Raw genomic sequence first — 26,447 nt, 5'->3', positions numbered from 1 at the left:
GCGGAGCAGGAAGTGATGGAGGGATGGAAGCGGGAGGAGAGAGTTGGAGAGGGAGGAAGAGAGGTGAGAAGGAAGGAGGGAGAGCTTCAATAGGGCTTTTCCTCCCGACACCAATACAATGAAGTAGTGCGTAATTTCCCATGTACCCACACACACACACACACACACACACACACACACACACACACACACAGTGGAACGCAGCTATATTTGAGCGTGTTTTTCTCATCTTTATTATTTCTCACGCTTGCTTGCTCGCTCGCTCGCGGTCTGCGTGCGGTCTCCACGGCAAGTAGGAGGAGGAGGTGGAAGACGGCGGCGGCACAGCGTGAAGGCACGAGGCGGTGAGAAATCACCGCCGAGGGAGCGAGAAAAGCAGCGTGATGAAGACGAGGAGGTCGAGACTTCGGGGAGAGGGGAAGAAAACAAACGGGGGGGTGTGGGGGGAACCCAGCGACAACAAACGCGGCGGGGAGACGTCCTGGGACGCTGCGCAAGACACCCCCCCTCACCCCTCTTAACCCCCCCACCCCCCCACCCCACCCAACCCCCCACAGTCCTCCTACCCCCAAAGAGTGGAGACGTGCATAAATCATTCAGCATGTATTTTTTTGTGTGTGTGTGTCTGCGTGGCTGCGCTTGTGCGTGCGTGCGTGCGTGCGTGCGTGCGTGCGTGTGTGTGTGTGTGTGTGCGTGCGTGCGCGCCCGCCGGCTGAGGGCCTTTGACGGGGCAGAGCGCCGCATTCCTGCTGGGTGGTGATGTCATGAGAACCGACTCTCCACTTGCAGACAGACAGCCCTGTTTATGTTCCCCTCCAGAGGAGCAACCACACTGTGTGTGTGTGTGTGTGTGTGTGTGTGTGTGTGTGTGTGTGTGTGTGTGTGTCAGTCTGACTGCGTTATTGGCTGCTTGGGGAGGTGGGGGAAGCCGAGAGGCACTCGAGAGGGTCGACTTTCCCTCCGCTCGGGGGAGAAGAAGCGGGGAACCACTTATTACTGATGCCTTCGCCACGCACGCACACACACACACACACACACACACTCAGATGCACACACGTGCGGAGAAATAGGAAGTTTCTCATGTTTTTCAGATCACAGTAGCTGCTGCTGCTGCAACAACTTGGGGGTCATTTCATGGCAACGCAGCAGCATTAGCATTAGCACTAGCAGCAGCAGACACACACACACACACACACACACACACGCCCCCCCCACCCTCCGTTCAAGTGCACTGCGCTTGTTTTCTTCCCCCCCCCCACCAACGCGTCCACAGGCTAAAAACATAATTAAAAGAATGCTGAGAATGTGTGAAGCCCCAAAAAGTAGGTCAGAGGCTGGACGAGTCGCCGTGCGTCTGCTGCTCCTGCTTCGCGTCGGAAAACGCTGAGATGGACGAAAGGTGGGAGAAGAGAAAAGAAAAGATTGATGGTCTGATCTGCAGAAGCAAAAAGTTTTCGTGCTCTGTCGTGGCTCTCGACTCGGGGCCGTAGAGCGTCGGCGGGCAGTTTTAGGCGGACGGGGAAACACCTGAGCTGGGAAAGTTGCGACGCGGCGGACGGTGGCTGATGCTAATGCTAATACAACTAGCAGCAAAAAAAAGAGAGGGAGAGAGAAAAAAAAAACCCAGCCGGTCAGAGGTTTTGGCCGGGCTTCCAAAAACACTCTAACATCCAAGACAAATTCCTTGTGGAGGGATGCGAGAGCTCCCGACGTTCCCTCCTGTCCGTCCCTCATTGTCCACAGGAGTCTTCCACGTTTGGCCTCCTGCCCCCTGCTGGACGGAGGCGGTCCTGCCACTGGTACCTGCTGCTGAACAGGAAGTGGTTCCAGGTTACCTGTGGCACCTGCAGCCACTTCACCTCCCTGGCCACTCTTCCTCCTCCTCCTCCTGCTCCTCCACCCCCTCCTCCTCCTCCTGCCCTTCCCCCTTCTCCTCTTCCTCCTCCTCCTCCTGCTCCTCCGCCCCTCCTCCTCCTGCCCTTCCCCCTTCTCCTCTTCCTCCTCCTCCTCTTCCTGCTCCTCCGCCCCCTCCTCCTCCTCCCCTTCCTCCTCCTCCTCCTCTTTCTCTTCCTCCTCCTCCTCCTGCCCTTCCCCCCCTCTCCTCTTACCCTCCTTCCTCCTCTTCCTCCTCCTCCTCCTCATGCACTGGTGCCCTGCAGGCAGCCGTGCTTGCTGTTAGAAACCTGTCTGCTTGGCATCAGTCCAGTGTGTTTTGTTCCTTCATGCGATCAGGTTGCTGCAACTTCCAGGAATAGGTTGGTCGGAGAAAAAGAAGAGCAAAGGATTGTGGGTTGAAGCCAGGAGGGTGACATCAGGTTACTGTGCAGACAGATGGAGCCGCCGTTCTCTGCTGCTCTCTGATTGGTTGAAGGCTTTGTCGTTGGTGGACCCAATTTAACTCATGGGGTACGGAGTCAGTTTGCAGTTGAGGCTGGATGACGAGGCGGAGGTCGATGTTGGGGTCACGCGGTGCGGACCAAACAGGAAGTGATGCGGAGTGGAGGCGGAGCTTTGTGTTTTGGATCCATCATTTCAGAGCCGTGCCAGCAGACGCAGCCGTCGCACAAACGCAAGTCGCAGCAACAACGACGGAAAAAAAAAAAAATTGATGAACTGATGACCTCACTTCCTGCTGAGCTATGTGTGGTGCGTGTGCAGCAGCCAATCACAAAGAGCGGCTATATGTTTGGACTTGGCTGTGTGTGTGTGTGTGTGTGTGTGTGTGTGTGTGTGTGTGTGTGTGTGTGTGTGTGTGTGTGTGTGTGTGTGTGTGTGTGTGTGTGTGTGTGTGTGTGTGTGTGTGTGCAGTTTCCAAGAATGAGTTGTGTCAACAATTAAAGTTAAACCTCATGGAGACAGAGATAATAGACGTCAGCCTCCCATCCCCCTCACCCACACACACACACACACACACTGTGTTGAGGGAACTCCGTTCTTCCTGCTCGTCGAACCCCGCCGTTGCCTTTTCTTACGCACGCGGTCCGATTAAAGTGAAAGTCCCCCCCTCACCCCCACTTCCCCCCTCACCCCCCCTCTCTCGTACCCCCAGGGGAGCGGAGAGGTAGAAGGCTGCAGAGGTCAGGCTGCCTGGCCTGGGAAAGGCCTGGAAGAGCAACACAGAGGGGAGGGGCAGCAGAGATAGAGCGGACGGACGGATGGATGGATGGATGGATGGATGAATATCGAACGAGAAAAATGCAAAAAGCGGGCGGAGGGGGAAAAAAAGTCAGATAGCAGAGGAGACGACGGGCGGGGAAATCTTCTTAAAGTCCGACTGGGGACGTCTCGGACTGCCGAGAGACACCCGGGATATAAAAGGGATGGAAAATTAGACCAGCAGTCTCTCTCTCTTCCTCTCTCTCTCTCTCTCTCTCTTTTTTTTTTTAGAAAGAGATCATGGTGATGATGCGCTACTTGCGTCTTTCCCGTTTCCCTCCTCCTCTTCCTCCTCCTCCCTCCGTTATGTTTCTCACAGGAACTTCGGAGGTGCACGTTGCACTTCCGACTGCGTGCGACCGAACCAAACAAGGGCTGTGAGCACTTATGTACACACACACACACACACACACACACACACAACGTATAGCTGAAAGGAAAAAAAGCGATACATTGTCCTGTTGAAAACATCCGCTGAAAACGTTGAACCATAAAATAAAAATATTATAATATATAAATAATATAAAATATTAACGTACTTTTGTTTTTATTATTCTGCCCTTTTAGTTACACTTCTATCTTTTCACTCGCAGCTGTTGGCACATCTTACGTACATATATATTTTCATACATGCACATATATAGGTACATATACCTATATATGTGCACGTACTGTATATACACATACAGGCGTGGAAACATGTTTTGGGACATCCTTAAAAGTTTTCCCCAATCCCAAATCATTCAATATTTGCAAGAGAATTTTAATTTCTAAGCTCTTCTTCTTGTGTTTCCAAACGTTGTGGTTCCATCAGGGATGCAAAGAACACATGTGGAAATTATTATTTTTTTGTTTATTGTCAATTTTGTCAGGACAAAAATAAGAAGATGAAATTCCTGCAACACGTGCAGCCTGTGACGTCACCACAGAGAGTGTGTGTGTGTGTGTGTGTGTGTGTGTGTGTGTGTGTGTGTGTGTGTGTGTGTGTGTCAAAAGAACAAAATGACGCATGCAGTAGTGAAGCTGTGAATAAATGGACGTAGAGCCACAGGTGTTGAGGGTGGACGGTGGAGGTGAGCGCTGGGCCGAGTACCTGTGTGTGTCGGGTCTGTTCCATAGAGCTCTCTCTCTCTCACACACACACTCACACGCACACACACACACACGCTGGCCTCTCCTCGGATGCAGGGAGCCCTTTCTTTCATTCTTTCCCTCCGTTTTCCTGCCGTCTATTTTGGTCCGTTCCCACAGTGCTGCTGTTCCCATGGTTATCGGCGGGCGCTGAGATAGCGGACCTGCCGGGGGAGGGGGGAGGGGGGTCGGGGGGTCGGAGGGTGAGTCTGGGGTGGGGGGAGGGGTGGGGGGGTTCTCGGCGGGCTTGACGGAGAGCGGGAGAGACAGCGTCGCTCTGTTCCAGGAGATAGGCCGGCTCTGTGGCTGGAGGGGGCAAGGGGGGAGGGTACTGGGGTGTGTGTGTGTGAGAGAGTGAGTGAGAGAGTGAGAGTGTGTGTGGTGTGTAACTCCCATGGACATTACAGGTGGCTCTTAAGGGGATTCAGGGGACGCCGTCCTGGACGTGGGAGTTTTTTTTTTTTTTTTTTGCAATTAAATGTGCCAATCTATCCCTTAAGCATATATGTCATAGTTGTGTATCCATACACACATACATATATGTGTGTGTATCTGTATATGCACTACCAGTCAAAAGTTTGGACACACCTGATTCTTCTTTATCTTCACTACTTCCTACACTGTAGATACGCACTGAAGACATCAAATAAATGACTCATGTGGCAAAAAGAAAAAAATGTTAAATACCTAAATATGTTATGTATATTTTATATGAAGGGAGGCTGTTTTAGATCATTTAGAATATGAAACTTGTTTTGAGTTATTTTGCACTTTCACACTTTTTTGTTCAATACATATTCCATGTGTGTTCATTCATAGTTTTGATGCCTTGAGTGACAATCTACGTGTGTGTGTGTGTGTGTGTGTGTGTGTGTGTGTGTGTGTGTGTGTGTGTGTGTGTGTGTGTGTGTGTGTGTGTGTGTGTGTGTGTGAATATATATATATATATATATATATATATATATATATATATATATATATATATATATATATATATATATATATATATAAAGGTGGCAAAGGAAGTGGAGGGTACTGGGGCAGGCGGGTGAGGAGGGGGAGGGGCCTCAGAGAGAGAGAGAGCTGGATTCAGTTCCCACACTTCTAATTACTGTGTCACTGGAGACTGAAAGGGGACTGGCCCTGGCCCTGGGGAATTCACTGTGTCCGCTCGCGGAGGGGGGAGGAGGGGAGGTGGAATTTGAAAGGGTGCGGGACGCAGGGTCTCTCCCTCTCCCTCTCCCTCTCTCTCTCCCTCTCTCTGGTCGTATCTCGCCCCGCCGCCGCTGCAGCAGCAGCGTTCACGCTGGAGGTGAACTTCCTCGCCTGCACCCCCTCCTCCCCCCAACCTCTCACCTCCGACCCACTTCCCCTCACCCCTGCCACCCCCGTTCCCCCTCCTTCCCTTTTAACCCCACGCTGCCTCCTCTTTTTTCTCTTTCTTTTTCCCTCCGCCGCTTCTCTGATTCTCGCGTTCATCTCCTGTGTCTCCTGTTGACATGAGCAAGGCTGCCGGAGACACTTTGAAGTGAAGCTGCCACACACACACACGCACACACACACGCACACGGGTGCCTGTTTCTGCACCATTATTGCCACTTAACCCTGAAACCTTTCCCTCTTTTATTTGCCTTTATCTCAGCCTGTCCTGTCCTGTGTGTGTGTGTGTGTGTGTGTGTGTGTGTGTGTGTGTGTGTGTGTGTGTGTGTGTGTGTGTGTGTGTGTGTGTGTGTGTGTGTGTGTGTGTGTGTGTGTGTGTGTGTGTGTGTCTGATAGTGCATACGGCCACTGTGCCGGCCCCCAGACTCTGAGGTGACTTGATAAGAGAGGTGCAGCAGCCGACGATGCTGCAGGGAGCTTCCTGCAGCAAGGTGCGCTCAAACACCACTGAAGAAGTTTTTCAAGAAGAAGAAGAAGAAGCTGTGAGCTCGTAACTAAAAGCTGCTGCTGCTGCTGCTGCTGCTAGCAGAGGTACTTGTGTCAGAGGCAGTGAAGTTTGGAGAAGTTCCTCAGCAGCAGCAGCAGGAACCACCAACACTGTCAATATTTACAGTCCAGGCTGAATCACTCTGCATTACAATAACATTCCCTGCGTGCCTGCAAGCTTCTGCATCAGGAGGAGGTGGGGTCAGTGGTGGGGTGGAGGTGGGTTTCCCTCCTCCTCCTCCTCCTGCTCCACTCACAGTCGTCCTCTTGCTGCTTTTTTCCCTGCAGTTCACGTAAAACTTTAAGAAAGAAACACCCCACCCATGTGGCACCTGCCCAGGCTCCTCCTCCTCCTCCTCCTCTGCCTCCTCCTCCGCTCAGTTTAAGGACTCATCCGTAGATTTCCAGTCCAGCTGCCGCCCTCCGCCTCTCACCTCACTTGGGAAAGAAACGCTCACCTTCAGATTTTGCGAGAACTTTTCTTTTACAATTACGGAATTGTTTTTTCTCCTTCTCCTCCTCATCCTCCCAATGTGCCTGCGCCTCCTTCTACTCCCGCTCCTCTTTCCCCTCCTCTGGCTCCTACTCCTTTTCCACTTCCACTTCCCCCTCCTCTTCTCCTTCCTTCACCTCTCTTTCTCCTTCTCCCCATACTTTCCTTCCTCCTCCTCTCCCACCTTCTCCTCGTCCTCCTCCTATCCCTCCACCACCTCCTCCTTCTCCTCCTCACCTCACCTCACCTAACCTCACCTAACCTCACCTCTTCCTCTGAGTCGACAGGATTGGATCCAGAATCGAACCCTCCAGACTGAATCCTGTTTTTTTGGCTGATCACTTCCTGCTCCATTTGAGGTCTTAATTACATCACAAAGTGTTGAGAATCACAATCTTTTCCTTTTGTTTGTTTGTTTTTTTTGCCAAACCAAAGGCTGTGATTAAAACACTCTGGCGTTCCATTAAACAGCCGCCGGTCATCCAGGCAGCTGATTGGCTCCTCCGGTGAGGTGAGGTGATGCAATCCATCCAGGTGGAATCAGTGAGTGAGTCACTGTGTGTGTGTGGTTATACATCTTGTGTGAGTCAGACTTGAGTCAGGTGTGTGTGTGTGTGTGTGTGTGTCAGGCCCGGGCAGGTTAAGGTTCCGCTGGCTGTCACCTGGCAGTGATTGGTTGACTGTAATTACCTTAGACTGTCGTGCGAGATGCTGGCCAGATGCCTTCAGGGAACTGTGGGAAAGTACATTCACTGGATTCACTGGCGGCGGTAGGGAGTGGCTCCGCCCACAACCTCGCCCCTGATGGAGGACCAGTTGAGCACTGAAGTGGCAGCAGCAGCAGCAGCAGCATCATGATGATGATGATGATGATGGTGGTGGTGATGAAGATGATGATGCTGGTGTTGGTGATGTTACACTAACCTGGACGGCGCGTCCTGCCCTTTGTGACATCATGCAGGGCAGGCTTCCTGAAGTGTGTGGCGCGTTGGGCCGATGTGCTGTTCAGGTATCAGGCATCGGTGGATTGTCAGAGTATCGCGATCAAACAGGGATTTATTGTCAAAAGGCAGTTGGCATTTTCCCTTGATGATGTCACACCTCGGCAGAGGCAGGCAGCCCCTCCTCTCCTCTCCTCAGCCGTCTCCCCCCCCCCCTTCCCTCTTTTACCTGATTTCCCACTATTTGAATCAAATCACTGGCGGCTGATTGGCCGCTCCCGCCATGTGACCCGCCTGGGACCCCTGAAGTCACCGCGTTCTCTTGATTGGTGGAGGTTTTTTTTCTTTCTTTTTCCCTCTGCTGCCCACAGTGTGTCTGTGTGTGTCTGTGTCTGTGTCTGTGTGTTTGCCAACGGTAGGGAAAAATCTCCCAGCCTCTCTCTTTTTTTCCACCTCCTCCTGCAACTCTTCCACCTTCCTCCACCTTCCCCTCCTCCTCCTCTCCCTTACTTCTACTCCTCTCTCTCCTCCTCCCCCTCCTCCTCTTTCTTCTCCCCCCCCTCCTCCTCCCTTCCTTTGAAAACACAGTATCACACTTTAGATTTTGCCTTTGTTGTCACAGCGAGCAGCATTCTTCTCCGCGACCACACGGAGTGTGAGAAGAATTCAGGAGGTTTTCTTCCCCCTGAAGAACTTCACAACAAAAGCCGAGCTGAGCTGAGCTGAGAGCAGAAGAGAGGAGGCAACGGCCCAGCGTCACTGGGACAAATACCACCTCATACAACTGTCTCTGGGTTTTGTTTTTTTTTTTATTCATTCTTTATTTAAATTTTTTTGCTGGTTTACGATAAAAAAAAACTTAAAAGCCTCCGCGTGTTGGAGTCCCGTCGGGAGGGAATCAGCGGTCGGCTGGTTTTCCGCCTCAGAGGAGAAGCAAAAATACAGGGTGCCGCAGCCAGTTTGGTTATTTCAGGGAAAGTGACGCCAACGGTTTCAGTCTCAAAAAGCAGCTGAAAGAGAATTTTTAAAAAAAAGCGCTCACGGAGGATAAGATGTTGTGTTCTGTCAAAGGGCTGTTTTTCATCCAGTCAGACCAGCGTTCTGTCAGGAGCGGCCGCCTGATTGGCTGATGACGTTTACGCTGGTTCGTTCCGTTGGTTCGTTCGTAAGCGGGGTTAGCGTGCTAGCCGCTGGTTAGCCAGTTGCTAACACCTGCGAGCTCTGCAAGCGTTTTTTCAAAACTCACAGTTACCGAGTTAACGTGTCAAATTCTAGTTGTCGTGTTGCAGTGACTGCACGATGATGATGTCACAGCAAATGCACTAACCCCTGGGAAAAGTGACTGTCTGAAAAGTCTGACTTTCTGAATTTCTGCTGCATCCCATATCAGAGCTGTACGAGACAATGAATTCCTCTGATAGTGTGTGTGTGTGTGTGTGTGTGTGTGTGTGTGTGTGTGTGTGTGTGTGTGTGTGTGTGTGTGTGTGTGTGTGTGGCGGCTCGCTGCAGTTTTGCCGTCGCGCTCTTTGCCTGTGTGCTGCCTTTTGCAAGTTGCCGGCTATTTTGACTTTGTGTGTGTGCACAATACAGTGTGTTCCCACAGGCAAGAGAGTGAAATAGTGGGGCATGCAAGTGAGGTGGGAGGAGGTGGAGGAGGAGGTGACACCTCTGCTGTTCCCACACCTCCGCCGTCTGGCCGCTCACCGCCGAGGCCTCACACCTCCGGGCATGTGCAGTCAGAGGAGGGGGAGGGGCTTCGATGAAATGTCCTCCTCTTTTCTTTTTTTTTGTCTTTTTTGGGTAGAGACAGAGAGAAAAAAAGTGTCCTTGAGGGGAGCTTGTGTGTGTGTGTGTGTGTTCACAGCCCACCTCCCAGTGGAATGCAGTCGGCCGGGTGGAGCTCAGGTGTGTTGACGAGGCTTTTAGCGCTGACACGCCGTCAGCTCGCAGACAACTCGCCTGTGTGTGTGTGTGTGTGTGTGTGTGTGTGTGTGTGTGTGTGTGTGTGTGTGTGTGTGTGTGTGTGTGTGTGTGTGTGTGTGTGTGTGTGTGTGCAAACAAGAGACCGCTAATGTCCCACCAGGAGGGGCGCTGTGCTACGTTGTGGGAGGGACGGGCGCCGATGTGCAAACGTTACCGAGGCGTATCCACCGTCGGCACACACACACACACACACGGGCGTGCGCAGACACCAATCTGCCCCGTGAACCTCTTTCGCACCAAGGAAACGGGTCTGAACCGGGTCGACCGCGGTCTCACTCGGGTGAGACTCTTCAGCTCTCGCAGGTGATACGCTGGTCGCCGCGGTTACACTTGTGTTGCTCTGCCCACACACACACACACACACACACACACACAGCCACACACACACACAACCACACACCCCACAACCACCTCCCTCTTCCCCTGAAAAGCAAACCAGCTGTTTGACGCAGGCCTTGTTGGCATTGACGTGAGTTGCACAGAAGGCTTGTGGTTACGTGATTCTTGATTCATTTATTTATTTATTTTTGTTGTAGTTGTTTTTCATAAGCAGACAGAACTTTTGCAGAGGGAAATGATCTCAGGTCAAGCTCACAGGCACGCGTCCGTGTTTACTAATCCGTCTCTGCTGAGCCTTGGAGAAAACTGTTTTCTGGAATCATAGAATAGAACCGGATGTGAGATCGAACCCTCGCCTCTCCGCCTCCCGTAGCGTCGCCAGTCCAGCTAGCAGCCTAGCCCAGGGGTAGGCAAACTGTTTGACTGGTGGGCCACAATGGGTTCTAGGTTTTGAAAGAGAGGGCTGGAGCAGGAGCAGATGGATGGAGTTGTTTTGGTGACCCGCATCAAAGGAGTAAAAGATATGTAGTTTGCAGTTTTGCAGTTTGCCCAGGCCGGGCCCAGAACCACCTAGAACCATCCAGAACCACCTAGAACCACCCCTGCACTCACAGCTATTTTATGACTTACCTGCTATTAAATGAATTTCTTCAAGTTCGGCGGGCCGGATTAAAAAGCTGAACAGTTCGCATATGGCCCCTGGGCCGTAGTTTGCCCACCACCTCTGTCCTTGGCTGCTAACATTGCCTCGTACTTCTGCTCTCTGTCCAGGCGTGCAACAGTGACCAGTACGTGGCGATGCCCAGGAAGGACATGGTGCGGTTGCTGCAGCAGAAAGGTCATTAGCCAGGGAGGGCGGGGTACGGAGGGGGCGGAGCTTCTCTCTTTTTTTTCCTTTCCCAGCTGCCGTTCACATTTTTATTTTTTCATCCTTTTATTCTGTCGGCAGGGTTCTTGGAGAACGACTGGGACGACGACGGGGACGAGGGGTCGACCTCCGAGGTGACCTCTGACCCGCCCAGGTACGCCCCCCAGTGTCAGTGGGCCCCGCTGTCGGACCTGGACCCCGACACGCTGGCCTTCCCCGGCGGGGCGCCCATCCAGCTGCACACGGTGCCGCTGGGCCTCCTACCCAGAATCCCTCACTTCTACGTGTGCACGCGGTGCGGCAAGGTGTTCTGGGAGGGCTCGCACTTTGAGCGCGTGCTCGCCTTGTTCCAGGGCGTCCTGAACGTGGCCGACGGCGAGGACGAGGCCGACTGAAAAACTCACTCAAAGATGGTTTTTTCGTTCTTCATATTTTGGTGATATTTTTGTTTTAATTTTTTTTTTTTTTTTTGCAAATTTTAGACATTCGTACGTTGTTTTTTAATGGACGGGACAAAGAGCCTCACTCTCCTGTTGCCACGCTTTAATTTTTTCTTTTGCTCTTGACGGAGAGCCCCCTGGTGGCAGGCTTTGAAACATCCGTTTTTAAATCATCCTGCGGCTCCTACTCTGATTTTTTTTTTTCCTCTGCAACACTACAAGGGAACTATGCTGGATTTTGCACAGAGCTGAGCAGGTGCGTCGCCATGTGACTTTTATTGAGTTGTTTTTTTACCGTGAGTATTATTTTTAAAGTCTGTCTGTTAAAATCGAGCTTCCCCTTCGTGCCTTGATCATTTTCCATTTTTAAAAAGATTCATTTTGGTAAAGACTTTCATTGTTAATATAATAAAGAGTTTTCCCATTCATTAAATCTCTTCAGTTCTGTTCTGGTTGTTGAGCAGCAGCTCTGGGTCACCCAGAGCTGGACAAGCAATTTCTTTTGCTTGAGAAAATTAAGTTTAGTAAATCACACCCATAAGAAACTATGACTGTCAACAGCTGTGCCCGTCGAGGTCGCTGGCTACTGGAACTCGCATCAAAAAGGCCACCGCGGTCACCACCACACCACCACGTTGTGAGAGCGAGGCTGTGAGTCAGCTGCAGGTGGACCAGCAACACGGCTATTTAAAACATCTGTGTGTTGAAAGAGAGAGGTGTGTGTGTGTGTGTGTGTGTGTGTGTGTGTGTGTGTGTGTGTGTGTGTGTGTGTGTGTGTGTGTGTGTGTGTGTGTGTGTGTGTGTGTGTGTGTGTGTGTGTGTGTGTGTGGAGAAGGATTTCAAACGCAGCCAGCAGCAAAGAGCGTCTAAAAATGGAAGCCTAAATAACAATTATCTCCAGGCTGCTGTTATTTCAGAAAGTGCTGCGTGACGAGCGCTCGACTGCTGCTGCACCCCACAACACCCCCTAATAAAAAAAAAAGGTTACTGTTGAAATTTAAACAAGAAGGCTGCATATAAAAAGTTATTTATTGTATAATATTAAGCTCTGCTTGTCTAAGTTTGACATTTTGGCCCCACTGTGAGTGTGACGCCCCTGTTATAATACATCCGTGGACGGGGCCAGTCAATGGACTGCCACCATTAGCTTGCAGCGCCTCGCTACAAGTGGGCGTGTCCCCCCGTGAGCTGTGATCAGGACTTCCGGTTTGTTTATTAGCGGGACTCCGAGCCTGCCGACCTGTCAGCCAATGTGACACTAGACCTCAACCTTGATCACACACACACACACACACACACACACACACACACACACACACACTTCACCAACAACCGCTCACTGTATAATAATCACAGCCACAACAAGTATCTTTATTGCTGAGTAAAGTCTTTTTTTTTCTTTACTTTTCTGTTGTTGTTAACCTTGTCTATGTGTGTGTGTATCTCGTCCTTGTCCGGGTGGTCGCTCGCCGCCGCCACCGCTGCTGCTGCTGCTGCTGCCGCTCCCTCCGTGTTATTCGATCCCGGCTCTTTCTTGGCTGGGAAGAAAAGCTCGCCTCTTTCCCACGCTCGGAGGACACGTGGTCGCCGGGGCTGAATCGGGAGCTGGAAGCCCCGCCCATAGACCCCCCCCCCCCGCTTCCCTCCTCCTCCTCCCTCTCGCTCCTACGTCACAACCCCCCCCCCCCCCCCCTCGTTCTCTGTTCTTCTCGGGGGAATGAATGCAGTTTTTCCAGCCAAATTAAATAATAATATTAATATTTAGTTGGAAAAAAAATTCCCAACGCGCTCCTTCTTCCTCCCGTGCGTGACGCCGAGGACCCTCCGTCACTCCCCTCGGAGGATCGCCACTCTGCCCCCTCCCTTCCCCCCGCCGTTCGGCGCCAAAACGCGGCACGTCGGAGCCGTATCTGTGCGGGGAAGAGGGAAGGAAAGCATTACACTAAAATAAAATAATAAAAATCTGCGTCTTGTTTATCAGCACGAAGCAGCAGAACATAGAGATACCGCTGCAGAAAACAGAGCTGCCTCCGTGGACTCGGTGAACTTTGTCTTTGCCCCACGACCAGCGAGACGTGACTCTCCTTCAATAATGCCTCTTGATTTGATTTTTTTTTCTTTTTAAGAAGATGCAAACTGAATTCAATTTTTTTTATTTACACCTTTATTTTTCCAGTGCAGCAACCACCAACTCGTTACGTGAGTTTTCTTGTGTTTAGCCCTCTGTTTACAACCTCCTGCAAATTGATTTTTGCTTTTCCTGCTAAAGCTAAAGCTTCTACTTCTGGAACAGCAATCACAAGCACAACTTTATGTTTTCACTCCCAGGGCGGCCTGCCTGGATCGGACAACCAGGAAGCGGCACAGTTAGCCCTCTGTTTATAGCCTCCTGCTAAAACATGCGGGATTGTCGCGTCCCTGCTGCTTCGCGGGACATTCCACATGCTTGGAGGGGCGACGAAAACAGGTGCAGTCTCAGAGTGTGGAGGCGACACCTGGGCGGGACAAGGTAGCACTGACCTGGGGGTCGATCTTTCTGTGCCCTTTGTGACATCACGTCGGGCTGTCTCCCCTGGACTGTTTGTTGAAGTGTACAACGTTGTTGTTGGTGCAAGAAGAAGAAGAAGAAGAGGGTTTTTTTCAAGAAGAGGAAGAAGAAAAAGAAAGAGGGAGATTTTTCAAGAAGTAGAAGAAGAACAGGGAGTTTTTCAAGAAGAAGGGAGTTTTTCAGTGACGGCTCGGAGGATTTGAAACACTGGTGGTGAACACGGCAGTTTTCCAGCTAATCAGAACAGTGAAATAATCTCTCGCTGCATTTCATCCGCGTTTAAAAAATATGTGTACACAACAGCGTCGGTGGCGTCGATGCTATCTGCTGTCGCCTCTTCTTTCCCAGACTGGGAGGAGGTGTGGCTTCAGAGAGTTTTGGGGAGGAGGGGAGTGTGTGTGTGTGTCTGTGTGTGTGGAAGGGGGGGGATTGAAACCGGCCTCCTCGTCCACAGAACATTTGGCTCCTGCGGTTTTCGCGCAAATGTTTTCCAAGTGTCCAGACGGGCCGCGGAGAGCCAGAGCTGCTGATAGCCGACAGATGTTCCGCCTCTTCCCACGTGTTCTCGCACCTTTCGGCAACTTCACGGCGGGAAGCAGTTTTCATGGATGGGTATCGTGGGACCTGTTGGGCAGATGATGAGGATGATGATGGAAAAAAACGAAATAAATATTTAAAACTGTCAGCTATGAGCTGGTGCTCCCCTTCTTCGTGTGCTTCGTGTGTGTGTGAATACGGGCGTGCGCATACGTGTGTGTGAATGAGTCAGAGCAGCACGCAGACAGTTTTTTTTTCTTTCTTTCTTTCTTTCTCTTCGATGCGGAGCGTCTGCAGCTGTGGGCGCCGGCGGAACAAACAGTCAACGGTCACCTGCAGCTGCGAGCCAGCGTTAGTGTTAGCGGCGGGTGAATCAAAGCATTTTCTTTTTTTTGTTTTTTTTGGACCCTATTGTCCAAAAAAAAACAACCTTCCACCACGCGGCTGACGACTGAAGAAAATATGCACCGACACCTGTAAACAGGAGACGCCACCGGTGGCAAGCGTGGTTCAGGGCAGGAATCCTGTCCTGTGCGTGAGTGTCCAAGGGTGTGTGTGTGTGTGTGTGTGTGTGTGCGTGTGTGTGAACGTGCGAGCGTGCAGCTGCATCTGCACTGGAGCAGCGAGAGGTCAGAGAGCGGCCGCCTTCATCTGATTAGCGTCAGATTAGCCTGGGAGCCGCTAGCTGTGCCAGTTTTCTCCAGCGGTTTCACATTATGAGGACGGCCTTTAAAAAAAGGCAAACAAACGAAAAGAAAAAACGTCTCTCTCCTCCGTGGACGACAGACGGCTTCTTACCTTTCTCCCGCGCGTCTTCGTCCTCGCGTCTACGTCTTTTGGGGGCGGCCGTTTAAAAAACGCTGAGTCGCATGTTAGCTAGAATCTTCCGGGGTGTTGCTCTCTCTCTTCTCTCCCAAAAGGATCTGGGAATCCTTCCGGGTCGTTAGTTAGTTAGTTAGTTTAGTTAGGGTGCTTTTTTCCACACTAGTGCTACCCGGCTCCTGCTTTGTGATTACAGAACATTTTGGTCCAAAATAGACAAAAAAAGCTCACAGCTAGTACCGGAAATGCTCCCAAGCTGCGGCGAGCAAGGCCGAGCTGAAGTGCGCTAGTGGGCCCTTAAGTTGAGGCCGTTCTGCAGGTTAAACGTGTCTCACTGACAAGTGGTATCCAGCGGGAAAAAAAAAAAAATTCCTTTATGCCGGTTGCCAAGTTTTGCAGAAATCCCTCCTTGATGTCTTGACGGAAGCAGCAGTTGTTGGTTCTATACGCTTTGACCTTTGATCTTTGCAGCTCATCTGGAGAACGTTTGGCCCTTTTAGTGTGTTTCCTTTTACCGCTGCAGCCGCAGACGATGCGAATCCTGCCTCTCAAAACCAAATCTGGGGAAAGTCGAACCGCCTGCTTCAGGCCGTGGCGTCGTCGCTTGAACCAACGCGACACGCAGAGCAAACGTAGCAAACAGAGTATAGCGGCGCCGCAGTTCACACGTGTAAAAAGAAATAGAGAAGGAAAATGAAAAGAGAAGAAAAGAAAAGTGTTCTCTCTCGTCGTCACTGTGGCCGCCGCGCTGCAGTTTGCATCTGATTTGACATGATAAAATCAGCTGTGACCTTCATTCTCAGGCGCACGCACGCACGCACTCACGCACATGCACGCACGCCAAATGTTACAGCTCAGACTGTGGGAACGAGGGACGGCGGTGTGAAAGACCAGCCGAGTGCAGCAGCAGCAGCCGCAGCAGCGGCCGCAGCAGCAGCGCTGTTCAAAAAGTGTTACACACATGACACGAAGCAGGTCTTCACATGGGGGGTGGTGGGTGTCTGGGGGGGGGCTGATGGAGGTACCTGGTTATGATTTATACACGTTTTAATCCTGCAAATCTACATCTGTCACTTCCACACACACACCCTCTCTCTCTCTCTCTGTCAGTGTTTCCCTCCGCTCGTATGTGTGTGCGTGCGTGCATCTACTCCGTTTCTCACACGCACACTCGCCGAGGCACCCAGTTCCCACGGTGGCGGGGGGAAGGAGGATGAGGAGGGGGGGGGGGAGCTGCGCGGCGTGTCAATCTGCGCGCAGCGTCACCCTCTTTTCACCCGCAGAAAGGAAGTAGCGCGGCGGCCTTTTGTTATTGTAAGTGGCGCAAGCGGAGAGAGAGAGAGAGAGAGCGCGAGGGAGAGAGACATAAAAAAAAAACACACACACACACACAGAGGAGGAAAAAAAAAATCCGCACTTTATGATTCAAACAGCCTCCTGTCATCTCCGGCGGAGTCTGGAGAGGTGTTTTCTCTCTCTTTCCTTTTCTATTTAACGTGCGGCCGTTTGTTGCTGGGTGCGTTTGCGTTTTACTGTCCTTCCATTTGTCTCCCAGGTCCTTCAACTACCAGATTTCCGCACACGATCAGATCGCCACCGAGCTCCGGTTCGGTTTGCTGTTGTTGTTGCTCCTTCTGCTGCTGCTGTTGCTGTTGTTGTTGTTGTAAAAAAAAAAAAAAAAAAAAAAAAATCAAATCTGCGCAGGAGCCTCCACAGGTGAAGCTCGTCAGAGTTGGACAGTGAGTTCTGTTAAATCCGTGTGTGTAACGTATGGAGAAGTTCCAGCGAAAAGTGACTTCTGCTACATGGAATCACAGCTTTAAACATGTCCAGCAGGTGTGAGGGGTCTTAATTCTGCGCAACAACAACAACAACAACAACAATAATAATAATAATAATAATAATAATAATAATAATAATAATAATAATAATAATAATAATAAAGCCCAACCGATATCGTTGTAGCTACCTGTTGCAATGACTGTAAAGGATATTTGATATCTAATACTACTACTACTAGTACTACTACTACTACTACTAATAATAATAATGAAGGTGGTGATATTAAAACTCAGTACTCAGAGCTTCATGTGTGGGGGGTCCTGCGTGGTGCCGGGGGTCCCGGTGGTCGCCCCGCCGGATCGGATGCACTCTGCTGCGGGCTGCTTGTTTAAAGCCTCAGTAGCTACTCTGCAGGACCCCCCCAACACCTCCCGTTCCCTCCCCATTGCCCGGATTTCTCTGCTCCTGGAGACCACGCCCCTCCTCCCTCCTCCCTCCACCACCACCACCACCACCGTGCATAAAAGTTTCTCAGGCTCCGTGGTCCCTCCCCCTCGCCGTAGCCGGCAGCCTATAACCTCGGCGGGTTTCCGCCCATTCCTCCACAGTTGATTCTTTCGGGGGCGGCATTGTCATGCAAATCGACGACGCGTAAAATCTTCCCCCGGAGCGCAGCGGCGGCCAGAGAGAGACTCGCACGGAGCCCACGGACGGAGGACGCAAGACCTGCCTGGTGGATTTTCCCCTCCCTATCGCTCGCCTCGCGCACGGAGCCGTCCCCCATCAAGTCGCAGGTAAGGCGGATTACTTTCTCCCCTCCCGCGCCGGCTTCCGTACGGAGCGCAGGCAGGCAGGCAGGCAGGACCGAAGCAGCGCTGCCGGCCGTGCGTAAAAAAGAGAGAAAGCGGCTCTTTACGCACGGAGCTCCCGCCGCTCCTCCTCTTCCTCCTGCGATGTGCCGGAATGTGTAGACCGGGACTCTCACGGGCTCCTCTTGTGTCCCCCTCCCCACCTTTGTGTGTCTCCCACAGACAGCCTGGCCACATGAGTAGCGGCGCCGTGTAGCCGGGACGTGCAGGACGGGCTGGTCGGTCGGAGGCTGCTGCGGACTTTTCTTCTCCACCTCCAAGCCGGGGTGCCTCCATCAGATCTCCTGCTCCGGGCTTGACTACCTGCTGCTGGACTACTCCTACACCCACCACCTACACCTCCATCAACCCCCTCCAGGACCGCAGCCACTCGTGCGTTTCTTAGGGATTTTGAAGGATCTCCCAAATATCCACATTTTTGTTTTTACACACCACGTGTGTTTTCTCTCCTCTTGTCCTTTTTGGGATATATATATACAGCTTTTTCTACCTTCTTTTGAGTACTTTGATAAAGAAGTGCCTTATACCGGTCCAGTCAGTCCAGTCCGGTCCGGTCCGGTGCAGCTGCCTTCACCGTCAGCAAGAAACCTCTCCGAGACGCACAAACCTCCACTCAGAGAAGGAAAAAAAATATATATATAAAAAGAGAGAGAAATAAAGCACTGCAGGATTATTTTCGCGGCGCCCCCCCCCCCCCCCCCAGCGAGTTTCGCAAGCATGAGCCAGGCGGACGTGTCGACCTGCTCGGCGCCGCAGCGGGTTTTCCAGGAGGCGGTGAAGAAGGGCAACACCAAGGAGCTGCACTCGCTGCTGCAGAACATGACAAACTGCGAGTTCAACGTCAACTCGTTCGGGCCGGAGGGACAGACGGCGCTGCACCAGTCCGTCATCGACGGCAACCTGGAGCTGGTCAAGCTGCTGGTCAAGTTCGGGGCCGACATCCGGCTGGCCAACCGGGAAGGGTGGAGCGCTTTACACATCGCCGCCTTCGGGGGCCACCAGGACATTGTGCTATACCTCATCACCAAGGCCAAGTACTCCTCCGGGGCCCGGTGATCTTGCCTCTGCTGTCAGGTAAATTCCAACGAACTACGGCGAACAACAACAACACAAAAAAACAACAAAACAAAGCGAAACATGGCTTCGTTTTTTTTTTTTTTTTTAAACTAAACAAAACATGAATCTACACAACGACAAAATACAACTTTAGACAAGCAGGTGGAGGTGGAGGTTGGAGTGGGGGAGGGCAAGAAGCTGCAAGGTAACACTGCCATTCTTCTCATAGCTGTGCCAAATTACAACACAACTTCAAGAGAGACAGACAGACAGACAGACACACACACACACACACACACACACACACACACACAGAACAAATCTCACACAAGCAGGCCTGCACAAGAGTCTGGCCCTCACGTTGGAAACCAAACGGGGCCCTGACGACGCATGCTTCACACACAGCGCTTCAATCTGTCACACAACAGACACACAAACAGACACACAACAAAACAAAACAAAGTGTTGGTACTAAAGCTTTCCTCCTGAATGTCTTTAACTAGAGATCTCCAAGTTGTCCGTGTATAGCACGTGTGTGTGTGTGTGTGTGTGTGTGTGTGTGTGAGAAAGAGAGGGGAGGTGGTGGTGGTGGTGGTGGTCGTGGTGGGGGTGGGTGGGGGGGACTCCAGAGTGCAGATGGCCCAGTTCTCCCAGTATACAGCTCAATGGTCTCTTTGTGGAGGGAGGAGGGGGAGGGCAGGGGTGTGAGGGGGGGTTTTAGGGGGAGGGAGGGGCAGCAGCGGTGACCTGTTGCTCTTTTATTTTGAAAGGAAAAAAATTCCCCTCGTTGTTGTTGTCGTCTTTTTGTTTTTTACCGGAGGAAACAAACAAAAAAAAAAGTTATTCTTTACGGAACGCCGACTTGATGCTGGAATATCTGAAAGGGATCGTCGACGCCGAGTGCTGCCCCCTGTCGGCTGTCAGAGGGACTGTTCCGACCTCCAACGCCACCATCGCCTCTCAAACTCATTCATTCTCATCATTCGTGTGTGTCTGTGTGTTTGTGTGTTTCGTTTTATACTTTTTTCTTGTTAAAAGACATCCCGGTGGGTCTCCGACACGCTTTCAGATGTGCAAATCATTGTGAAGCAACAATTGCACGGTTGTTGTGAAGTACTGTACACAATAGCTTTACCTTGTTTTGGTGGTTTGGTTTTGGAGGAGGGGGAGGAGGAAGAGGAGCAGGAGGAGGAGAGACGGTCGCTGGATGCGCTCTGCAGGTCACTGTGTCGCTGTCATTGTCGTTATTATTGTTATTATTATTGTTGTTGTCGTTATTTTTTTATTATTATATTATTATTATTATTAGAGAGGAAATTTTTAAGACAAAAAAAAGAAAAAGAAACAGCTGCTGCTTCCTGTCGCTTTGCAGAAACAAACAAACAAAAAAAAAAAGACGGAGGACCAATTGGAATTCATTTTATGATCTCCATTCAGTATTTTTTATTACCATCCTAGGCGTCACTGTGAAAGCAGGCTGCTTCTTTTTCTTCTTCTTCTTCTCCTTCTTCTTCTTCTGCTTTTTATTTATGAAGGTACATTGAGAAGATGTGTTTTTTTTTTTCCTGTCCTCTGTGTTGTTGGTTGTGTCGTCGAATCTCTTACGTGTTAAGAAGCTGCTTCGGACTCGTAGTCTAAACTGTCCCGTGTGAAGGTAGACCTGCCACTGACTCCCCCTCCGACCCCTCCCCTGCTTCTCCGCCCTCCCCATCCTACTGTTCACACACACTTATTATTTTTTTGTTTTTGCCTTTTTTGTTTCTTTGTTTTGCCAGCTACCTCGACTGTAAAGTATTCTCAAAGCTGTTTGTGTCGGCTCCTCTCTCGCTCTGTCACCTTCTTGTTTCTTTTGTTTTTTTGGAGTCGAAGAGATTCTGTCTGTATTTTCTTTTCTTTTCTCTCTGTACAAAACGGACTTGGCGCAGCCCATCCTGCATCCTCAGCCGGGACAGTTTATTCTTACACTGCAACCAAACCGACGAGCAAAGCATCATTATTTTTCTGCCTCACACACACAGACACAGACACACACTCACTGCCGTTACTTTTGCGTTCTTCTTTCCTCTGTCTTCATCAGCCTGCATTTATTGTTATTTTTTTAATTTTGAAAACTTATTTTTTCAGTCATACATTTAGAAAAAAAAGTGGATATTATATCACGTGACTTGTAAATGCAGGGACTTTTATTGCACAGAATGTTTTTTTTTTCTCAAGAAAAAACAAATGAAAAGTGGAGCCCTTGCGCTGCGCGCCCCCAGTGTTTGTGCGGGGTAACTGCAGGCTGGAGGCTTTTTTTTTGTGTGGGGGGGCGCAAAAAAAAACCTAATCGCGACTACTGAGCAGCAGGAGCCTCCTACTGTTGGAACGATGAAGACTTTTAACGCAACAGCAGCGACATCACGTGACTTTTACAGGATGTGACGGACAAGAGAGAGAGAGAGAAAGAGAGAGCGACAAAGGATTTGATTGGTTCTGTAAAGTTGCTGCATTATTATTATTATTTTATTTTTTATTTTTTAACAAAAAGACGTCTGAACTTTTGTCTCGATGCTGCTTGTGTGTGTGTGTGTGTGTGTGTGTGTTTTTGTGTTTTTATGGGTTGTCTGATTTTATTGAATAGCCAACAGTTGTATAGATGCTTAGCAGCAGCAGCAGCAGCAGCACTGGCTCACCTCATGAGAAGCTGTTTTATCGTTTTCGTTGTTGTTGTTGTTTTTGTTGTTGTTTCCATGTGCGTGCGTGTGTGTGTGTGCGTGCGTGCGTGTGCTTCTCATGACCCCTCCACCCCCCACTACCCAACCCTCCAACGTCTCAAACCTGGAACAAACACGACAGAGCCGTATCTGAGGTATCCGCTGGTCACCAGGCCACAGGTGAAATTATGCATCCGCTTCCTTTTGTCCTTAACTTGATATTTTTATTCATTTTGTTGTTGTTGTTGTTGTTGTTGTTGTTGGGGCGGGGGGGGGGGGAAATATTGCACTGATGACTGTTGTTGTTGTTGTTGTTGTTGGCTTTTTTTTTTTTTTTTAATGCGTCAACACTTTTGAATTTTTTTCTTCATGGAGAAAAAAAAGAACAAACACAACAAAATACTATTGTATGGTGATGATGATGACGATGTTCCAGGTGATGATGATGTCCTGACGTGTGTGGAGACGACAAAAAAAGAAAATAAGCATCCGTGATGTTTTTTTTTGTTAGAAAAAAAACCCACAAAGATGCGTGTATCTCTGTGATTGGGTGTATGTATATATATACATATGGATATATATATATACATATATATGTATATTGATGATAATATCATGGGGCACTTTCTTTTCTGAAGTGCCGTCTTCCTGTTTATTAGAAAGGGGAATAATACATTTGATGGTAAGATCATTGTAACGTGATTTTAAAAAAAAAGAAAAGAAACAAAAGAAACAAAATCTTGCACGGTCGTGTGGCGTTCGAGCGCCTCGGCGTCATAACATTTATGATGCGCGGGGCCCAGTGGCGCCGCATCGGTGTACATGAGTAAGATGAGTTATTATTATCTTTGTCTTCTTATTCTTGTTTTTGTTTTTTTTTTGTCTTTTTGTTTTTTGGACCAAGTTGTGTTTCCGGTCTTGCTTCATTTCAAGCAAGACGGGGAACAAGAGTGAGTGCGAGTGATTCAGATGTTTTCCATCTATTTTTTTTTTCTTTTCCCTTTTTTCTTTATTTTTATTTTTTATTTTTTTTGGTTTTAAAAAGTTTCTTTTTTTTTGTTTGAACGTTTATGTCACACTGTGATGATGACGTGATGTCAGATGAGTGCTGTATTATTTTTGTACGTTTGTGTACAAGCCAGTAAAGAAATCATTAAACTCAAATCCTGGGTGTGAAGGAACATTTCTTTTCTCTCTCTCTCTCTCTCTTCGCCCTCCCTCCCCCTATCCCCCCCCCCCCCCCAGGCCCAACCCAGACCCCCCCCCCTCCCGTTCTGTCCCCCTTTGTCATTCATCTGGCCTCATCCTTTCACTGCTGGGATAAAAGAAGAGCCCGCTGCATTGTGGGTAAGGCTCAGTTTAAAGAAGGGACCCCTCCCCTGAGGGTGTTGTGGGAGAGCCGGTTTTATGTTACCCAACCCCCCCCCCCCCCAACCACCACCACCTCCCCTCCGCACACACACACACAGGCGTTCCGACAGACCCTCCTCTCTTCTTGCAACCTGCTTCTGCTCGTCACTCTTTCATCTTTTTTTGAAATAGTTACTAGTTTTGCATTTTGTGTGTGTGTGTGTGTGTGTGTGTGTGTGTGTGTGCGCGCGAGTTCCTGTGAGACGAGCAAACAGAAGTGCAAACGCTGCCTTTTGTGTAGCCGTGCGTGCATATGTGAACCGCCCTCACCTCCTCGTTGTTGGAGGGGAGGCCACAAGTTGTGGGAGACGGAGAGAGAGAGAGAGAGAGAGAGAGAGAGAGAGAGAATGGGAGTGACAGTGATTTGCAGGCAGAACGAGTCGTCGAGCCGAAGCTGCTGCGATTTCACCTCCTTCACTGTGACCTGCGCAAACTTTCCGGGCCTCCTCCTCCTCTTTCTCCTCCTGCACAATCTCCTTCTCTTCCTCTTCCACCTCCTCCCCCTCCTGCTCAATCTCTTTCTCTTCGTCCTCCTCTTCATCCCTCTCCTTTTCGTCTTCTCTCGCCTCCTCCTTCTCCACCTCATCCTGCTCAGTGTTCTCTTGCTCCTCCACCTCCCCATCCTCTCTTCCTCCTCCTGCTCACTCTCATTCTCTTCCACCTCCTCCTCTTCCCTCTCCTCTTTGTCTTCCTCTCCCCCTTCTCCACCTCTGCCTCCTCCTGCCCAATCTCCTTCTTTTCCTCCTCCTCTCCTCCTGCTCACTCTCCTCTTCATCTTCCTTCTCCTCCTCTTCCTCCTCTGCTTTTCTTGCTCTTCTTCGTGTGTTTACGTGCTCACACATGCGAGTCGCCGCTGCTCTTGTTCTTGTTCTTGTGTGGGGACCGTGGGAAAGAAACCGCCGCCGTGACTCGCTACACGTCCGACCTGTTTGTGTCGCAACGCCGGCGCTGGGTGTCGACCTGCAGGGCCCAGGGCGCCGCCACCGCCACCACTACCTCCTCCTCCTCCTCCTCCTCCGAAGGCTCGACCTGCCCGACACGGCTGAACCGTCTGTGACCTCCGGGGCAGCGGGGGCAGCGTTTCTCGCTCCCCGCTGCAGCTCTGGCTGGGTGGGTGGGTGGGGGGCCCGGGGTGGGGTTGTGTTGTGATACGGAGGCAGGTCCAAACAGCCGATCTGGCACGCTGCTTGCTTGCCCCCACCACCACCACCTCCCCCTCACTCGCCCCCCACCCTCCCCCCTCTAACACCCCCACAGCCACTCTCTCACTTCTGCAGGATGTTTTTGTTGAGCTGGGTTCTCCATTGTTCCCGCAGCGAGTTGGCCGGCCTCCCAGGGTTCCTGCTGGCCACTCAGCCCCGCCCCCCCAAACCCTCCCTCCCCTCCCCGAACGAAAAGTTCTTGGCGTGTGTGTGTGTGTGTGTGTGTGTGTGTGTGTGTGTGTGTGTCGGGTTTCCTCGCTCGCCGGCAGCAGACAGCCGTCGGGCCCATCGGCTCGGAAGGAATTTACATTTAGTTAGAGATCGGAGGAGGGGAGGAGACGGTGGGGGGGGGGGGTTAACGGTACCGACTCCTGGTTCCCGTGACTCTTTCTTTTATTTACGTCCCGCTAATGCTAATTCGCTTGTGACCAGTGTTTGCAGCCATTAGGTGTGTGTCTATGGCAGGACTGGACAAACGTCTTGACTGGTGGGGCGACAATGGGTTCTCAAATGTGACGGGGGTGGGGGGCGGAGCAGCAGCAGATGGATGGAGTGTTTTGGTGAACCAAAGTGCAGAAAATGTGCTTTAATGTCAATTGAAAATGAACTAAAGCAACGTTCCAACCAGATCAGTGTCTTTGGAGCCCCATGGTATTTTGCTCTTTATTGAAATGACTCTTAAAACATTGTAAAAATGGATGAAATACAGCTATTTTATGATTTACTGACTAATAATATCATTTCTTAAAGTTTGGTGGGCTGGATTAAAAAGCTTAACGGGCCCCCAGGCTTGTTTAGGTCGTAAATTATGTATTTATTTATTTATTTTTGTTGTTTCTTGGAGGCGGCAGCAAGTGGTGGGTCGAGGCCTTTTCACGGATCTCCCTGATTGGTTCGTCGCCAGTGTTTCACCTCGGCCGCTGCTGCGACCAGGTGTATAACTGTAGAGTTCGGTTCTGGAAGAAGAGGGCGGAGCTTCAGGGGAGGAGGCGGGTCGAACCCGATCGGACCCCTACAGGTGGAAGACAGAAACTGCTGCTTTGCCAGATATTTTGAAGAAAATACATGAATTTTGTGTCATTTACCTGAAAATGATGGCATGCCAAGCATGAACAAAATGCGTAAAAAAAACAAAAACCTTTAATGTCTAAGCTCAAAACCAAAAGTACACTCATTGACGTCACTCATGGTGGTGGTGAAAGACCTCAAAGCTTTCTTTTCTGTGATTATCGTGTCATTGCAGTGTTGGCTGAGTCTCGACTGAGTCTCTCAAAAATTCCCAGTGTGCCCAGTCAGAGACCCTTCAAAAGTGGTCTCAAGACCAAGACCAATCTCAAGTGCTACAACACTAGTGTGTGTGTGTGTGTGTGTGTGTGTGTGTGTGTGTGTGTGTGTGCGTGCGTTTCCCTCACGTTTTTTTTCTTTTTTTTGCACCCCTCAGACGCCTCTGGTCGTCAATAATTGATGTTACAGCAGCTGCAATCAAGTGCATCTGTGCCATTATCACCCGCCGCCGCCGCTCACAGGCCCCCCATTGTTCAAGCCGCTCATTAAACATTCATATGTGCGGCCGCGAGGTCAGCGCCGAGCGCCGAGACAGCAGGTCGGGCCACCGCGTCCAGCCGCCGTCTGATTGGCCGCTGATAAGGGAAGAGGTGCGACTGGGGGAGATGATTGGGCAACGGCGGAGCTCCAACGGTTGCCCTTTTTCTTCTTCTTTTTTCACCTCTGCTGCTTCGGCTGCACAGCAGGAACCTCGGTGTCAGAAAGAGGAAGTGAGGGGGTGTGGTCAACCGTCGCCGAGGCGTCCCCAGGCTCAGCCCAGACCGCAGCACGGCAAACCCGTCGCTCCACCTGATGTTCAATAAAGGTTTTCTTTTTTTTGTCACAAAAAGAAAAAGGGTGCGGCTGACGCTTCCTGCAGGTTCTTCTCCTTCTTCCTCTTCTTCTTTTGCTCAAAGTTCCGAGTTGTGTTGGAATGTTGACACGATGTCGGATTTATTTCACACGTGTGAAAAAAATCTTCCTCCAGATAGAACAATGAATCTTTTTATATCGTCCTGTCAGCCGTCTTTAAAGGTGTTTGTTTCTGTATTGCGGTCTATGGGGAAAAAAAACGCTTTTTGGGCCCATGGGATTTTTTCGCTGCAGTACCTCGAGTGACCACTGGGAAAGAAATCATCTCGCCGCCATATTGGCAGTCCGGTATCCAGTTCTTATAATACATCCGTACTGTACCGAACTGTAGCAG

General features: G+C 50.5%; 2 protein-coding genes across 2 annotated transcripts in view; both read left to right on the top strand.

Annotated features, from left to right (window-relative positions):
* The window catches only part of exd3 (exonuclease 3'-5' domain containing 3), a 28,054-nt gene extending 16,344 nt beyond the window's left edge, over positions 1-11,710 (top strand). The window contains exons 21-22 of the mRNA XM_076028959.1: positions 10,741-10,807; positions 10,919-11,710. Of these exons, the coding sequence (XP_075885074.1) occupies positions 10,741-10,807; positions 10,919-11,232 (381 nt within the window). The 3' untranslated portion in view covers positions 11,233-11,710. The remainder of the gene's footprint in view (positions 1-10,740; positions 10,808-10,918) is intronic.
* A 5,787-nt stretch (positions 11,711-17,497) lies between these two features.
* Positions 17,498-19,334, top strand: nrarpa (NOTCH regulated ankyrin repeat protein a). Its single transcript, XM_076028941.1, has 2 exons — positions 17,498-17,760; positions 17,998-19,334. The coding sequence occupies exon 2, from the start codon at positions 18,553-18,555 to the stop codon at positions 18,889-18,891; it is 339 nt and encodes a 112-aa protein (XP_075885056.1). The 5' UTR covers positions 17,498-17,760; positions 17,998-18,552; the 3' UTR covers positions 18,892-19,334.
* The last annotated feature ends 7,113 nt before the right edge of the window (positions 19,335-26,447 follow it).

This window comes from Nelusetta ayraudi, unplaced genomic scaffold (assembly GCF_046127955.1).
Source record: "Nelusetta ayraudi isolate G7.1 ecotype Tasmania unplaced genomic scaffold, CSIRO-AGI_Nayr_v1 ptg000026l, whole genome shotgun sequence".
Taxonomy (NCBI): domain Eukaryota; kingdom Metazoa; phylum Chordata; class Actinopteri; order Tetraodontiformes; family Monacanthidae; genus Nelusetta; species Nelusetta ayraudi.
This window is presented reverse-complemented; position numbering and strand designations above follow the sequence as displayed.

What these genes read in the sequence shown, in the direction of transcription:
- nrarpa (XM_076028941.1), top strand. Translation starts at nt 18,553, where the DNA reads ATGAGCCAGGCGGACGTGTCGACCTGCTCGGCGCCGCAGCGGGTTTTC.